The following is a 13,083-nucleotide window of genomic DNA, read 5'->3' on the forward strand; positions in this document are numbered from 1 at the left end:
ATTTTCAAAAAATTGTAAAGAAAATTTCAGTTTCAAGACAGTAAAATTCTTTTTATTTATTTATGCTAGAAGCATAAATTATTGAGTGTTTGAATTGGCATTTGTAAGCTTTAGTTTTAAAAGTTTCGAATTGAAAGGTATTCCACTTTCAGTATTTCAATTTGTGTTTCAGTGTTTATAATTTCAAATTAAAAAAATGTTTATCTTTAAGAGTTCGAATCTTTTGATTTCAATGACCGTGATAAATTCTTTTTCAATTGCTTCACTTTTACTTGCAGTCAAAAAATGTGTCTTTTTCGTCCTAGAATAATAAATACTGAGAACAGTGGGCTGACAGATTTTCAAATGACATATATGGTGTCCAATCGATTGCTATATGTTTGAAAAAAATTTCAAAAGTAAGGTTTTTTATCGTTTAATATCGATTATTTATTATTGTTTTTTTAATATTCAATATTCCTTTAAAGTGTAGACCAGAATAATACCAATCATGTGCACATCCTAATTTAACATTATCTCATTGTAATGTTCTAAATATCTACCATCTTAGGTTGAAACAGAACAACTTTTTGGTTGCGAAACCTGTATATTCTTGTAGAATGTAGATTCTTGCAGTTGATTGTAGTTTATTGTATTTATTTGTAGATTCATGTAAAAATGGTTTAGTTTTTTGTACTTTCTGTAAAAAATTTTCCACCAGGGATTATGCTCATAAAACATTCGGTACAAAACCATGTAATTATTGTTTTATAATAGTTCAAAGTTTATAAATATTTCAAGGAATAAATAAAATGTAAAAATATATGCATGAAATCTTTTACAAAGTTGTTATAGTGATTTTTTTCGCTTAATAGTACGACAGAGACTTTAGAATCTAACATATTTTTCGTATCTGGAAAAGGATTTAGGATATCAAATTCCCATTATACGCAGACCAAAAAACTCTCAGAAGGCAATATGATGGCTACACGACTGTTCGAAGAGCAACTTTTCTGACATTCCTACCATAGTGCCCGTTCAGTAAACATCATCGGAACTTTCTCTCCCATCCTGTGATTTTTTTGTGTGTGTGTGTTAAGAAAACACTCAAAATGGATGTTAAAATCGCCAATCTCGCCATAGTGCTCACAATTGCTCTTTTCCTTCCATCAGGTATGTTTCTTTAAGTTACAAATTGTTAAATTTAATTTTTATGAAAAAGAAATTAAACTTGACTTAAAATCTTGCTACCTCCAATAAAAAAGTCTATACTGGCGTCATGTTATTGAGAACAAAGACTTCTTACATACCCTCCATTCTCTCAAATTAAAAAAATAATCTATCACATTTGTATCACATTTTTGAATGTTATTTTTTTGCGCAACATTTAAAATTTGCTGATCAAATTTGAACCAACAAAAAAAGAGAAAAATGAAATGACCTTGATTAAATGAATTGCTTCCAATATGCCATGGATGCCATTGACCGCTAATGGTTTGGAATTTTACGCTGTGAAAAATTTATATTCAAAATTTCAATTTTTCCATAGAAAAGACCTAAAGCGCATTTAATTTCATTAATGCAGTTTGATTTTGTTTAAATTTTTTTCGTTAATTACTCAACTTTTAAATACACGTTATTCTATCTTTTCAAAATGTGGCATGTCGATTTCACAATTAATGAAAATAGTTATGCATATGAAATGTTAATATTATCATTTATTTTGTCGAAAAAACTCATCTCCCACAAATATTCTTTTATTTGGCAATTTTCCGCACTTTTTATGTCTGAAAGAATCATAGCTACTTTCTAAAGATCTAAACAAATATCGTGCAAAAATGATATAATAATTATTATCCAGGATTATTATTCATTAAATAACAATGTTATTTCAAAATATTATTATAAATAATCAGTATGATAAAACATAGATATAATACAAATTTGTACTTTTTTGAAAATATTTTCGCGAATAATTCTTTGAAGTACGAATTTTAATTAATATTTGTATTTAAAACTCAATTATTAAAAAAACGATTGGGTTTAATCATTTATTTCAGAGGAAAGTTAAAATGTTTAGAAGTAATTCGAAAGTTTCTGTTAGTTTGGAATGTTAATTTGATTAAGGAAACGCAATTCTTCCTTTTGTACTGTTTTATCAAAACACTTCATTATTTCCGTAAAACACAAGAAGCCTTTAATAAAGCCGCAAAAGCTTAATTAGTATTCAAATTTCATATTATTCCCTCTAATTTCAACAGTAATAAGCTTTTCTCACGCAAGTTAGCTCTTTCTAATTTTTTTTAATATGCTAATTCACACCTGTTTTGGCTGTTGAAATTACTTTTTATACTATAATCCACATGATATCATTATTTGTATTATTTCTTTTTTATTATGTGATATTTCATATTACATATTTCAATAAATATGTAGTCGATGAGTTAACCTAATCTTGAAATCTCGTGAAATACCTGAAAATATTTGAGATGCCGTGAACTCTTTTAGGCGTTTTATAAATTCCTTAGGTTTTCCTTAATGCCTCATTACCCTTTGAAGTCCTTTCGTATCTCTTGACATTCTTAGAAATTCCATAAAATTTCTGGAAATTTGATCAAACTCCTTAAAGTCATTTAAAATCTTTCAAAATTTCTGGAAAAAATTAATATGCTCTCTCAAATTGTAATAGGTAATTTCTTCAAACTTTCAAGATCTTTCTAGATTGTTTTAAATCTGTGGAACCTCTCATAATATTTTGGAATTATTTGAAATACCCTAAAGCTTTTGTAATTATTGGAAATAATTTGAAATTGCCAGTTCAGATCTCATGGAATCTCAAAATAGTTTTAAAAATCTCGTGAAATTATCGAAACTACTTTTAAACCTCTTAAAATCCGTTAAAATTCCTGAAAATCCTTTAAAATCTTTCAGAATCACCTGTAATCTCTTTTATTTCCTTGAAATCTTCAAAAGTCCATCAAGATCACCAATATCCTTCAAAATTAGTGAAAATACTTTCGTTTCACATGAAATCCTTTGAAATCCTTTGATATCGTGTGAATTAATTGGAAATCTTTCTAAATCTCTCAACCCGTTCGTTGGCATTGACGCAAAATGTGTCAAAATTTTCCGTGCCCTGTGTGGCATTGACGCAAAATGCATCAATTCCCCCCCCCCCTATTTTTCATTCAAGTCCTACTCGAGGGTTTTTTGGAGTCGCTGAATCCGAATCCAGAGTCAAAATTCAAAAATTCAAAATGACGGATCCAATATGGTGGACGAAAATACAAAAATATTGCTCGATTTGAATCAATCTCGGTACACACGGGTTTTTGGGATCGCTAAATCAGAATTTGGAGTCAAAATTCGAACATTTTAAATGACGGATATTTTTATCCGCAAGTTAAAATTGTTTAATTTTGACTTCACTTTCGGGTTCAACGGCCGCTAAAAACCCCAGGATACAAATTTTCGGGATAACAGATTTTCCTGCCATTTTGGACACTTTTTGGAGAATTCTCTCTGCCAACGAAGGGGTTAAAATCCTTTAAACCTTTGAAATGATTCCTAATTCCTTAGAATAACTAAAAATCCTCTGAAACACTTTGATAACTCTTTTCATTCATTTAAATCCAGTAAAACTTCTAGAAATCTGAAGAAATGCCTTGAAGTCCCTTAAAATCTTTATTTAAAAAAAAATTATATTCTCTCTCTTATTGTCCCACGTAATTTCTTCAAACTCTTAAAATCTTATTAAATCATTTTTAATCTGTGAAACATCTCGCAATACAGTGAAACCCTTTAATAGCCCTCCCTTCTATAGCCCTTCGGAGAATCGACGCCGCGCCGCAAGTAGGTGTAACAGGCGATGCGCAGGGTGCGCGGGTTCTGCGTTTATTACTCAGACGACCACTCAGGCATAAATAAACAAAAGCGGAGCTAGATATAATGAGTTAGTTCTAACCCACTGTCAGCTCCGAAATCGGCGCTATAGTATTTTCACTGTACTTTAGAATTGTTTGAAATACACTCAAACTTTCTAAATCTATTCACACCTTTGGAAATTCCTTAAGCTCCCACGCAAAAATATTGCAATTCTTTGTAATCCTTTGAAATACAATACAACATTTTTTAATCTGCTGAAGCACTGGGAAATATTTTGAAATGTCGATTAGGGTGAAAATAATTGATACATTATTTATATAACCAAGTGAAAAGTATAAAATCTTACAAAGGAGCGGGGGGGGGGGCCTAAAAAATTGCAAAAATACTAACAATATGGGAAGGGGGTCTAAAGTTAAAAAAATCATTCTTAAGTATATTAATGAACGTTCCCTGAAATATTATCTTTTTTTTGTGTTACAGCCAGAGCATTTAGATGTTATGCTTGTACCACCACCAATGATAGAAATAGTGAATGTGCGGTTTTAAATAATTTACAGACAACTTTATGTACTGTAAGAGCTTATGAGAAGCTAGCAAAAGTACCCTTTCCTATTGAAATAAAAAAAATATTTGAGGCAGTACCTCAAGACAGTTATCCAGTTACAGAGTGGTCCTGTGGAAAACTTGAATTAGCTGACACGAATACAGGTATGATCTTACTTGTTATTTTATCTACAGAATTAATACATAATAATATGCAAAAATTTTTGATGTAATGCAAATTTTATTTTAAGAAACTTTAGAAATAAGTACACAAAATATTGTATCAAACAATTCTGACGGAAAATTATTATTAAAAAAAAGAATATTATTATGCTGAATATAATTCAAAATGATCTGCACAAGTCAAAACTACGCGAACAATTTGAGGGGGAGATAGATGGTCGCGCAAAAAGTGCGGTTGGTAAACTACGGTTTAAAAAATTTCGGGCTTTTCCCGTGTTTTTATTCGCTTTTTCGCTTAAATGCGTTCTGAATCAATACAACCCAATAAGAAAATTAAAATATTTTTGGTGAAAAGTTAATTCTTTTTGGTTGAAAAGTCGACTATTCTGTTTTCGCGGTTTCGTTGAAATTAAATTAACCGAAAGGTGCGAAAACCAGAATGTTTACTTTTCATTTTGCATTTGGGATGTCTGTAAACTTTTTGTCCTTTTTGTCTCTACAAATTTTTTTCATGGAGCCGTTTTTGTATTAAAGCTAAGCCACATATGAAAAAACTTAGAAGAGAAAAAATATTCCTTGTAAAAATGTCTATCAAAAGACCCCCTTAATCATTTTTAATCCACCTTCATTCTTTAAAACGTAAAATTTTTTGAAAATCGATCTAATTGGAAATTATGATATTTCGTTTTAAATTGCATTTTTAGTATTGAAAACTAATTTTTTTAACTAAAAATATATCGATTCTAATTTTGGTTCAAAATTCATATTTTGAAGTAAAGATTCAACCGTTTGGTTGAAACTTCCTCTTAATTTTTGTTGAAATAGTGTCGAGGGTGGAGGGGTAGCTTGAAATTGGTAACGTTTTTTATGGGCTACCCCTTATTATTTTAATAATGTCGAAAGTTAAACAATCTGCAGGATTTATTTTTTTGTAATTTCTAACTAATTCAGATTTACAACGAGAGATCGCGAGATGTGCGTTGCTGATTCGAATCCATTAGATGAGTATTTTTTTCGATCCAATGTGCCTTACTTTCCGAGATGTTAAGGTTTGAGTATTTGCCATTGGATCAAAGGAAAAAATATGTCCCTAACGGACATTTACAAATACCTAACGGTATTTAGGTTTAGATTTTTGAAGCCTTTCTTTTATTAAAATAAATAATTGTCCAATATTACAGGTTACGGACCAACAACTAACTATACAATTAGAACCTGCCTGCCTAAATTCAATGGGCCCGATTTTTGTGATCGCACAAGAGACATACTCGAAGCTAATCCAACTTATCAGCCTTATCAGGTCTCACACTGCAGTGAGTGCCAGAAGGATTCCTGCAACGGAATATAAACTTTTTGTTATTAGCTGCATCACATTTAATGTGAAATGCCCTCATACCTACACTGACGATTTGAATCACCTGCATTTACAAGATATTATTTTGTTATCTTTTAAGAACTTAATTCGCCTGAATCTCACCAGAAAAAAATTAAATTAGAAGATTCAAATTTCGATAGATTGAAATTTGGATGTCGAATTAACAAAAATGTTGCATGCTGCGAAATTTGGTCGTAGATCAGTGTTGAGCTCTATATTCATATTCAGAATATTTTTATATAAGTAATTTCAATACTGTATGAAAAACTATGAAGTTGAATAATAAAGAAATCTCCGGTTACTGGGGTACCTTTAAAAGCATCAAGAATTTTTTTCTTCCGCCTTTCAAATATTTCTGGGTATTTTTTTTACGCTTAACGATAATTTTGCAACATAAATTCATGTTTGTATTCTTTCTGAAGAAATGATGCCCCACATGTATATTCTATTTCTGAAGAAATAATGACCCACATGTATATAACATTTTTATTTTTATGTGAAAATTAAATAAATTTCAGATCATTTGAGATAATAAAATCACAATTTTACATTAAAAAGTAAAAAACATATTGACTTAAACACTTAATAATTCCATTTACTCATTTTCAAAATCACAAATTTGAAAGATACTTCTAATATTACTGATTTACGATTCGTTTTTAATTACATAACTGCTTACTAGGGTAAAACCATTTTTTTTTAATTTTTATACATGTCTCCTTCGAAGTTTAACACGTATTTTCCATCAAAAATACGCTTTTATAAATTTTATTCAGAATCCTCAATATTAGTTGAATCGAGTTAAAACTCAAAATTATTCTTCACAAGTAGTTATAGAATACAAATCAAGAATTACTTTTTAAATATCATCCTATAAGTCTGTTTTATAAGGTCCCAAAAAAACGTTATGAGTGAAAAATTGTGTGTTGTGAGTTTTGACGCTAACTGTGATTTTTTGTAGTTTTCTTACTTACAAATTGTTCTCAATACGAAAAATAATACTTTGGTGGTAAATAATATTCTCTTCGAACAATGCTAGAAAGTTGCAGTGTTTTCTATAATATTAAACTTTTAATCAAATTTTAACTTAGAACGAGGTTATAATTATGGAAATTTAACAATATGATTATCTAAACAAATTATTATTATTTATAAGTATCTTCCGCTATATTAATGATAGATAAATGTGTTTTCCCCCCCTGAAATTCTTTATTTTTTGTCCAGTGTTTACTTCGTGTAATAATAATAATTAATATAATTGAGCTGAAAATACAAAACGACTTTTAAGGAAGCAAGAAACTGCTTTATAGAAAAATGAAAACAAACAAAAGTACAGAATTTTTCAACAAGAGAAATAGTATGGGAAAATGGTATATGATGTAGACGGAATACTAGAGACTTTCAGAGACGATTTTAGGAGACAATTCGAAAATGAAGCTATAGGACACCACAACTGCGATGTTGAACACGATGCGATAGAAAAATCAATTGAAAAAGTCTGTGTTACTAAGGTTAGGGATTTGGGAAGTCCAAAGTAGATTCATGCCAGGAAGGTCATGTACGGATCAAATATTTAGCTTAAGACAAATAACAGAAAAAAGTTTGAGAGTAGGAAAAAAAGTTTTCTGTGCATTTGTTGACCTAGAAAAAGCCTTTGAAAAAGTAGATAGAAGTAAGCTTTGGGAAGTCCTGAAAGAGTATGCGGAGTCAATGGATGGCTCCTACATGCTATAAAAACAATATATACGGGTAGCAAAGCGAGTATAAGGATAAATGGTAATGTGAGTGACTGTTTCGATATTATTCAAGGAGTTAGACAAGGATGCGTTATGTCTTCATGGTTATTTATATTATTTATGGACAAGTGTTTAAGAATGGCTCTCTTCGACGAAGAGGGTGTGGATCTCGAAACAGTAAGGGTACGAGGGTTAGCGTTCGCAGATGATAAGGTTGTTACGGCAGAGTCTATCGAAGACCTACAAAGAATGTTGAATAAACTAAATGCAAGCCTGAAGAGTATGGGCCTCAAAATTAATGCAAATAAAACAAAAACTATGGTTTTCGAAGCAAAGAGTGAGAAAACACTATGCAAGATTGTATTAAATAATGAGAGAATTGAACAAGTTGATAAGTTCGTATACCTTGGTAGCTTATTTACTAGGGACGGGAAGATAGATGAGGAGTTAGATAGACGCATAAACGAAGGTAAGAAGGTTATTGGTAGAGCAGGGCCCCTTATCACAATTAAAAATATATCAAATAACGCTAGAATGGCAATACATAAGTCTATATTTGTACCGGCTGTATTACACGGTAGCGAGACATGGACCTATCAAGAAAAAGATAAGAGTAAAGTTAATGCAATTGACATGAGATTCTTGCGCATAATATGCGGGAAAACTCTGATGGACAAGAAGTCACAGAAATACGAGAGCCTGCATGAAAAAATTCATGGACATAAAAGAAGCTACAGAAGTATGCCAGGACAGAAAAATAAGGTGAAAAATAGTTAAGAAAAAGAGTAGAGTCAATGACGCCTGGAACAAAAGACCTTGGATAATAATGGATCCAAGGGGGAAACGTCACATGACGACTATGTGCGAATCTTCACTTGGGGTGATTGCTAGATAGATCGATCAGCAACCTGGGTCGGAGCAGTGTTGCGGAACGAACGTGTTATTTAATAAATATCACGAGAATTCTGGATCAATCTGAAAATTCTCTATCCTTTCCCCACATTACTCCTTTCTCCGGCGAGTGAGTCACGCCTACTCCTAAAGGGAAATGGCTTAATGGTGTAATAATAAGAAATATAATTGTTTAAAGAATTTATTATTGCGAAGAATTATCTTTTCATAGACTAATGCTAGAAATTTTCAGATTTTTATAAGACTTTCAGCTTTCTTTCGACTTTTTAGTTAAGAACACATTATAAATATTGTTATTAATACGTGTTAAACTTCATAAGGTTTGCGAAACCTCTTAATAATCAGAATTAATTTGGGCAGCGACATGCACGACACTTAGAAAAAAATTGCAATACATTTTTGAATACTCCTGCTAACGCGTGTCTTAGAATATCGTACGTTTTTTTGCAGTCAAAAGTATTACAAAATATAAATTGTACCTCATTTTCATAACATTTAATTCTGTTAATAACATGTAGGTTTTGAGCACCTTATTTCATTGTTTTATAGTGTTTTTACAATTTTAGTACGTGAAAATATACTTTTTGCAACGCATGCATGAAATGTTTGCTTTTCGAGGCATGTATTGCGTGTGGGAAAGAACATATTGCAAAACCGTGGTAATAAGCAATTTATAAAAACTACACTAGTGGCTGCGCGTGTGCAGTCCGAACTAGATTACCTGTCCTTGCTGTTGCGCTTGCGCATTTCGATTCAGAGTTCCTTTCCATAACTGCCGGAATCATAACCACACTTAATTATTATTTGACACTTGAGAGGCTGACTGAAGTAGTAAATAGTGATTGGACAAACTCGATGTTATAAGTTACCATAAAGGACTGATAAATTACCATAGAACACAGATAAACTACCGAAAATTTTCAAATAACTACAATTTCCAGTAATTCACTAATTTTCCATAAATTTCAGGCAATTTTTGGATTTCTTCCAAAAGCTTTGGATAAGTAAAATTTCTGGAATTTTTCGGTAATGTCCGAATTCACTGAAAATGTCTGAAAATTTTTGGTAATTTTTGGTAATTTTACTATAAATTCCCAAATTACAATATGAAATATTTAAAGATTCAAATTATTTTAAGGGATTTCAAATAATTGTAATGTTTTCAGAGGAATTCAAGAATTTTTGAAATTTCAGTGGATTTCTACGGATTTCGACAATTTCATAGGGATTTTAACAATATAAAGGGATTTATACACTTTTAGGACATTTGAACAATTGTAAGGTATTAAAAAAAATGCGGAATGTTTTAAGGGTTTTTATCTGGTTTGGTATATTTTGCGGGATTTTAGAGGACTGCAAAGATTTCATCATTTTCGTAAGATTTCAGAAAATTTCAAAGGATTTTAAGAAGAGTTCCAGGATATCAGGGATATTCACATGATTTCATTGGATTCCAGCGGAATTCTAGAGAACTTTTTTTTTAAATTTTATTTTTTTTTTAATTTCATTTTTTAAAAACCTCTATCAATTTTGGCCGAATTGAGATATTTATTATTTTCTTTCTGTTTCTCAGGGGCGTAGGTGCTGCCGTCTCAGCCGTATCAATAATACGGGGCCCTCCAATGTTTTTGTGGGAGTGCTTTTAATTATAAATTGCTTTTCAGGAAAATATGTCTTGCAATAGATCCTTTAAAAATAGCTTTCTTGACAACTTTTTCATATAAGATCTAAGCAGAAAATTTTGTTAACAAATCTGATAAAAATCAGCCGGATTACAAATATTCGGGGGGCCCTTCACAAAATACGTGATACATTTTCCAGTAACTTCTGAACCCCTCCGCTATGCGTGATACTTTTTCCATTGGGCTTAAAATGGAGAATGATACTTCAGCAGACCCCCACCCCTAAATGTATCACGAACTTTGTGAATGACTCCCTGGCTTCTTTTTCAAAAACTAAAAAGTTCTTTTTTTTATTAACAATTGCTATAATCAAAGAACTTTAAGATTACTGAATCCCTCTCTTATTCGTGCTTCTGCAATTAGAAGAAAAAGAAAATATTATTTTCTTTTCAAGTTGCTCCTAACTTAAACCATTTTTAACTACGAAAATTCAGGTAATAAATTATAAATTATACTTTCATCTGTTATAACTGAAATTTTACAGGTTAACTCATTGGTTTTTCTTCTTCTTTCGCATCGTTATGGGTTTGACGCAGTGAATTAATAAGAAACAATTTAGATTAATACTTTATTTTGTATATTGGTAATTTTGTCCTCTTGAGAAATTAATTTTCAATATCATTTAGCGCTCAATTATTTGCTTAACCAATCGCTAAACAATATCTCAAAATTATTATTAGATATTGTACTTATTAGATTTATATTCGAAAAGGATTACTAGATACAAAAAACTTAGAAAAACTTGTAAATGTATTAGAAGCATCTCCCCTATGGAGGTACTTTTCCTTGTTCTCCCGTGTACCACAGGTGGCCGTCAATATGTGTTTATTTTTTCAAGTATTTATGAGTAAAAAAATAAAGAATAATTTTTAATAAATAAGCAATAAATTCTTATTATCAAAATGCATATTTGAAAAAAGGCGCTACAACGTCATTGAATTAAAGAAATTGATAAATGATTTCGCAATTATTAAAATTTGTAAATTAATTAGCAAGATAATATGTTGCAATTTTCCAGTTAATTTCTACTAATTAATTTAGTTACCATTTGGTTACTAAAAGAATTAGTAGAAATGGAACATCATCCAATTATATTAGGAGATATATTTACTATGACGCAGAAATAAAAATAATAATTTAAAGCAATCAATTTAGCAATTGACAACCGATATTACACTATTTCAAATAGTTATTTAATTGGTAACTCATATAGTCAGTATTTGGTTACAAAACTAATTATTATAGATCTAATACTAATTTAATTTAATTCAATAGATAGATTAGAACTATTATCACTTTTTAGCAAAAATGCTTACTGAAGCAATTTGCAAAGGAAAGTCCATTAATTACACAAAGATTACTTATGAACTTTTAGACCCCCTCTCCCTTCCTTCATCTTATGTCAGATTTTATATTTTTTATTTAATATGTGTACAATATAGAGGACGCCCTTAAATTACGTAAAGGTTTCTGGGGGGAGGGGGTTTCGAAATTGTTTATGTATTCTTATGTGAGGAAGGGAGGGTGACAACGACTCCCTTGTTCAAAACGAACAAAATTGATCAAATTTCAAAATGTGCATTCTAAAATTTTTCCATATTTAAAGAATTAACATTTTCAATTAATTAAAGTTTGAAGATGAGAAGATTTAACAAGAAAATACAGAATGGGTAAGAGAAAAAGAAATTGAGTATTGATTATAGAAAAAATCAGACGTGTGATGACTCAGGATTGCCCATAATATGTTTAACTGAAGAATGGATTCAAACTCCATGGACGGAATATTAGTAATATAAAAATGAATACTAAACTTCAAATGATTGTAACTTAATTTCATATTATAATAATTTAAAAATTATTAGACGAAGCCTTAAATTATTTTTTGAATATTTTATATATTATATAAATTGTAAAGGTTTCACCTGTTAATAATAAATAAAATAAAAAATTACTCACCAAAATAAAAAATATATTTAATTACGTAAGAAGTTATATACTCGAGTAAAAATGCTTCGACTTAAGTTCGACTTGAATTGCCTCCAATCAAGACATGCTGAAGTCGAAAAGGTCGACTGTGAGATAAATAAGGCGGTAATTAGTTGGTGAAGATAAAGGCAGTATATAAAGTGAAATACAATGATTGGCCAAGTTTCCAAAACACTTAGAACGGTTTCATAATCGTTAATAATGTAGTTTTACGCTGAAAAAAGTCTCTTCAATTTTATGAGGCTTTCTCTATTTACTCATCCTAAATAATTGTTTGGAGTCTTACCAAAATTGCAATAATTGTTGTTTCGCTTACAAATCGTTTTAAACTAAGGTATTATTTTCTAAATATTTTTTACTCATAAATAATAACTCTTTTAAACGATTTATATTTATTCTTATTATGTACTAGCTTATTATAATTATTATTTAGATACTTTGAAAAAGGCACGCAGTGATGCCGAAACGTCGTCGAAGTTTTAATTTTTGTTCTAAAAATAAATGGAGTTGAATTGATAGCTCCAATTCGTTTTTATTTTGCCGTGACCGTAACACAGAAGAAATAATTTTTTGGATTCCATAACGTCCTTAGCGCTCGGACTCGCTCTCCCAGTCCGCTGTGCCGCGGAAAAATTTCCGAAAATTACCAACTTCGGAAATTCTCTGCGCAAAAAATATGCATATATGTGGCTCGACGAGCCGCACAACTTTTATAAAGAAATTATTCCAATAAAATTAATTTTAAATTATGTTTTAAAAGTAGATTTCTTTTTTATATTAGCAATATAAAATATATTATATG

The 13,083-nt window shown here is 30.3% G+C and overlaps 1 protein-coding gene across 1 annotated transcript; it reads left to right on the top strand.

Moving 5' to 3' along the window:
- Nucleotides 1-992: 992 nt before the first annotated feature.
- On the top strand, nt 993-6,261 carry LOC117181739. Its single transcript, XM_033374701.1, has 3 exons — nt 993-1,152; nt 4,345-4,572; nt 5,772-6,261. The coding sequence occupies exons 1-3, from the start codon at nt 1,092-1,094 to the stop codon at nt 5,936-5,938; spliced, it is 456 nt and encodes a 151-aa protein (XP_033230592.1). The 5' UTR covers nt 993-1,091; the 3' UTR covers nt 5,939-6,261.
- The last annotated feature ends 6,822 nt before the right edge of the window (nt 6,262-13,083 follow it).

The sequence above is a fragment of the Belonocnema kinseyi genome, chromosome 10 (assembly GCF_010883055.1).
Source record: "Belonocnema kinseyi isolate 2016_QV_RU_SX_M_011 chromosome 10, B_treatae_v1, whole genome shotgun sequence".
Classification (NCBI taxonomy): Eukaryota; Metazoa; Arthropoda; class Insecta; order Hymenoptera; family Cynipidae; genus Belonocnema; species Belonocnema kinseyi.

Coding starts and splice junctions, on each gene's coding strand:
- LOC117181739 (XM_033374701.1), top strand. CDS start 1,092: ATGGATGTTAAAATCGCCAATCTCGCCATAGTGCTCACAATTGCTCTT. Junction 1,153..4,344: donor TGCTCTTTTCCTTCCATCAG/GTATGTTTCTTT, acceptor TTTGTGTTACAG/CCAGAGCATTTAGATGTTAT. Junction 4,573..5,771: donor ATTAGCTGACACGAATACAG/GTATGATCTTAC, acceptor CCAATATTACAG/GTTACGGACCAACAACTAAC.